This window comes from Salvia splendens, chromosome 5 (genome assembly GCF_004379255.2).
Source record: "Salvia splendens isolate huo1 chromosome 5, SspV2, whole genome shotgun sequence".
Classification (NCBI taxonomy): Eukaryota; Viridiplantae; Streptophyta; class Magnoliopsida; order Lamiales; family Lamiaceae; genus Salvia; species Salvia splendens.
The window spans coordinates 18,454,122-18,457,772 of NC_056036.1; the positions used below are offsets into that span (position 1 = coordinate 18,454,122).

A 3,651-nucleotide genomic window follows, 5' to 3' on the forward strand; every position below is an offset into this window, starting at 1 on the left:
AAAAATATTATAATGAATTACTTAAAAAATGTTAGTTAAATATTTAAATGTTACTATACTTAAGTGAAAAATAAATATTGTAATTACGTTAATTAAAATATAGTATAGTGAAAATATATTTTTTAAATATAATAATTAAAATTTAAGTGAAATTATATCTAACGTAAATTAAAGCGAACTCTTGCAAGTAACATTTTTAATAAAATTATTAAAGTAAACTAAAGTAATTTTTTTATTATCTAGCTCAATTTATACGTTATTCAAGTAATTATTGAAAAAATTTAAGTGAATTATAATTGAAAAGAAAATGTTTTATGTTATAAAAATATAAATTAACTAGTACTAGAAATGTAAAAAAGGGAAATGTGATTTTATATATGTCCAAAAAAATTGCAAGATTGAAAAGGTAAAAAATTGTAATTTTTCAAAGACCAAAAATGCCCTCCATGGCATTTAGGGGATTTTTCAAATGCAGAGAGGTATAAAAGACCCCGGCAGCGGCAGGTACCAACAATGTAATTTTTAGGGACCAAAAATGCTATAAAATTTTTACAGGAATCATTGATGCATTTTTCGACAAGATTAGTGACTATTAGGATAGTTCACTCAATAAACAAACATAACAAGGAAAAATCTCTCTAAAAGATAATTGTGAGTTTGATTCCTGTTCATAACAAGAAAATAATCATGTACAAAAGGATATACCCACTCGTTCATCATCATCATCAACATCTCTAACACGCTCATATGTACTCTACTGAGCGTACATATCTATACACAGCTATACAACACTTGATTCTAGAATTACAAACTTAAAATAAGACAAGGCACAGAACAATGCACCAGAAAAGAAAGATAGACAGTCTGTTCAGCGACTTGTCCAGCTCAATTTCGTGCCTTCTCAACCTCGGGCTACCGTTTCCTATTAAGGGGTAAGAATTTGTATACGGATAAGCAAACAAGTTGGTGTCTGTGCTCCCAAACATTCCAGAAAACACTATTTCACTGACCATGCTGATTGTCGGGCTAAAGAAGCTGGTCGTAGTGGGGGGAGGGATCGAAGAATAGTTGCCAAATGGATTGGGGAAGTACTGCTGTTGATTCTCCTGATGAAACGGGTTTGGAGTGTTTTGCAGATTCAAATCGGAAGAAACTGATGGTGAAGTAGCAAGCAAGGTATTCAACCCGAGTGCTGGTGGCCTGGGAGGTACAGTTGCATCCAACTGCCACTTCTTGGCTTCAGACTCGGATGGAGACCTGCCTCGACCGTAGAGGGGGACCAAAGAAGCATTAGTGATGAATGACTTGCAGACCGGACATCTAGGCCGCTCATCTGACTCAAACGACGACCTCTGAACATGGAGCCATTTAAATATGCATGGCCAGCAGTACAGGTGACCGCACAGAGTTACCACAGGTTCGTGACACGACTCTAGACATATGTTGCAATCAAACCCCCCATTTGGGTTTTCGGCCACCTGTGAAACAGAATTCCATTTTTGTTTGTATGAGGCATCGCCCTCAGATCCCAAATGCATGGTTGGGGACCTAAAGCTTTGCTCATAAGCCATGACTGATAACTACATACATGTAACAAAATATATTAGGAAAAGGAATGCTTTTTCATATATAAATATCAAAGAAAAACAATTTGGTAGCATCTCAAGTCAAAAGAAATTATGTTTATAATCACACAAAACATGAAAGAATACAAAGAAAAGTGGAATTAACATGTTGGAGATTTTTTAACAGATAAAATGGCCAAGTCCAATGATACTTCCAGGAAAAGAACAAGACATGCAATGTTTCCAGCCTGGGGTGGGGCATCTCATGAACTATCACAGGCTTTTATTTGGTTAATTAAATAGAAAATAATAGATGATGGGTCCAAGATTGAGAATTTAGTCTTTCTGGATATAGCCAAACAGACACTCAACAGCTTTCAAACAGATTAGATAAAAGCTGATCTTGTGCCACTAGAATGGTAAGGATTTTATAGTCGATGGTGTCAATCAAAAAGTGCAAACTAGATATTTCAAGAAAAGAAATGACAAATGTACAATTTTAGAAGAAAAGAAGATGGTGATCCAAGAAACTTAAAACACAGCTTTAAACTCCCATATGTTCCATTTAGATAACTCTCTTTCAATTCAGCATTTCACTTTAAAATGAAACAATCTCTCGTTTTTATAAAACAAATTGTCCAGCACCTTTTCTAAAAATTTTCCCTAAAAGGTGTAAAGAAACACTTGTCTTTTTACTACCACATCAGCCATTTCAAACAAAATCCTCTCCATTCCAAGACTCTCAATCCTTCAAAATTCTCAAACAATCTCCATTCAAATTAGAAAATTCCAAAGTGAAATTAAATAAACAAACTAAAAACTAAAACATTCCGTTCCAATCCATTCCAGAGACAATGCACGATGTTGGTTGGATGACAATTCAAATATATAATTCTTAACGTTTGGTAAAATTGAAGCATTCCCCAGAAATCTACCAGATTATATCGGTCAAAAACAGTAACGGTCAATGAATTTCATAACTAATCACACAAAAACAAAACCACGGATAAAAGGCGAAGCCTAATTGAGAAACAAAGGTATCCATTCACTTTGTTTTACCACAAAATTCGCCCACCTTCAATTAAAACAATAATTAAAAAATTGGAAAAAATGAAATGCTTGAGATCTAAAAAAAATAAGGTAAACACGAACAATTCTGCAAAACGGAAGAAACCTAAACAAATTCCCGTAACAAACCTTACCAAAATGAAGGAAGAGCGGAATGTAGAGCGAGAAGCAGATACAGCAGGTTAATTTTTACAGGAAGAGAGGGAAAGAGAGGAGGGAGAAGCAGAAACAATTGGCGGTTTGATGGAAACGGGAAATCGATGCGAGTGTGGATATAACCTATATAGAGAGCTGATTGGGAAATGGCTCACCTACACCGCGTTGCACTGGATAATTATTTGCCGGAGCATGTGCCTTGCTTCGAATGCACGCGCCTTTCTTTCACGCTCTCCGTCAATCACTCCGCTCCACTGATTTAGTATATTTATTTAACACAACTAATTAATTCTTTTATCTATGTTATGGAAATGAAAAGGACTAATCAAAATAATTAAATTGAAATATCTACAAAGCTTATACTATTACTCCAAATAATTATGATACACGGATTGCACAGCCACATATACTTAACTTTTGTATTACATGATGTATCTCAATCAGGATGCATGTTTCAGGTTATATACATTGCATTCCCATTCCCATAGGCAAGCTTAAATCTCTAGTATGTATTTGATGACATTATGCATATGGAGTATAGTATAGTTTGAAAACTTTAAATGTACAAATACGATTTAATTAGATCATGTGGTCAGCAAATATACATCGTGTACATGCAAAGTAAATTCGAAGCTCATATTTATTCCACTAACATCTCTTATATAGGTTGAGTTTTACTGTATTTCATAAGAATGAACAAAATATCCGAAAATGGGAAATTAAATCAAGCTAACCAAAAATATTGAATTCGGTTGATTTCAGATTCAGTATTTTCAAAACCTAATAAATTCCAAATTCGAATTATATAAATCATATAATATTATTTTTAGTTATTTGACCCTAATCAGGCATTCAATCTTAA

The 3,651-nt window shown here is 33.9% G+C and overlaps 1 protein-coding gene across 2 annotated transcripts; it reads right to left on the bottom strand.

The window, feature by feature from the left end:
- Positions 1-620: 620 nt before the first annotated feature.
- Positions 621-2,927, bottom strand: LOC121805134 (E3 ubiquitin-protein ligase RMA1H1-like). Of its 2 annotated transcripts, none has more exons than XM_042204922.1 (2): positions 2,763-2,927; positions 621-1,580 (listed from the first exon to the last, which is right to left on the bottom strand). In XM_042204922.1, the coding sequence occupies exon 2, from the start codon at positions 1,569-1,571 to the stop codon at positions 813-815; it is 759 nt and encodes a 252-aa protein (XP_042060856.1). In that variant the 5' UTR covers positions 1,572-1,580; positions 2,763-2,927; the 3' UTR covers positions 621-812. The 2 variants fall into 2 exon arrangements, with proteins under 2 accessions (XP_042060856.1, XP_042060855.1); XM_042204921.1 differs by having other exon boundaries at positions 2,768-2,916.
- Between the last annotated feature and the right edge of the window lie 724 nt (positions 2,928-3,651).

Bases quoted from the DNA above. Each gene is read 5' to 3' on its own strand.
- LOC121805134 (XM_042204922.1), bottom strand. From the start codon at position 1,571: ATGGCTTATGAGCAAAGCTTTAGGTCCCCAACCATGCATTTGGGATCT.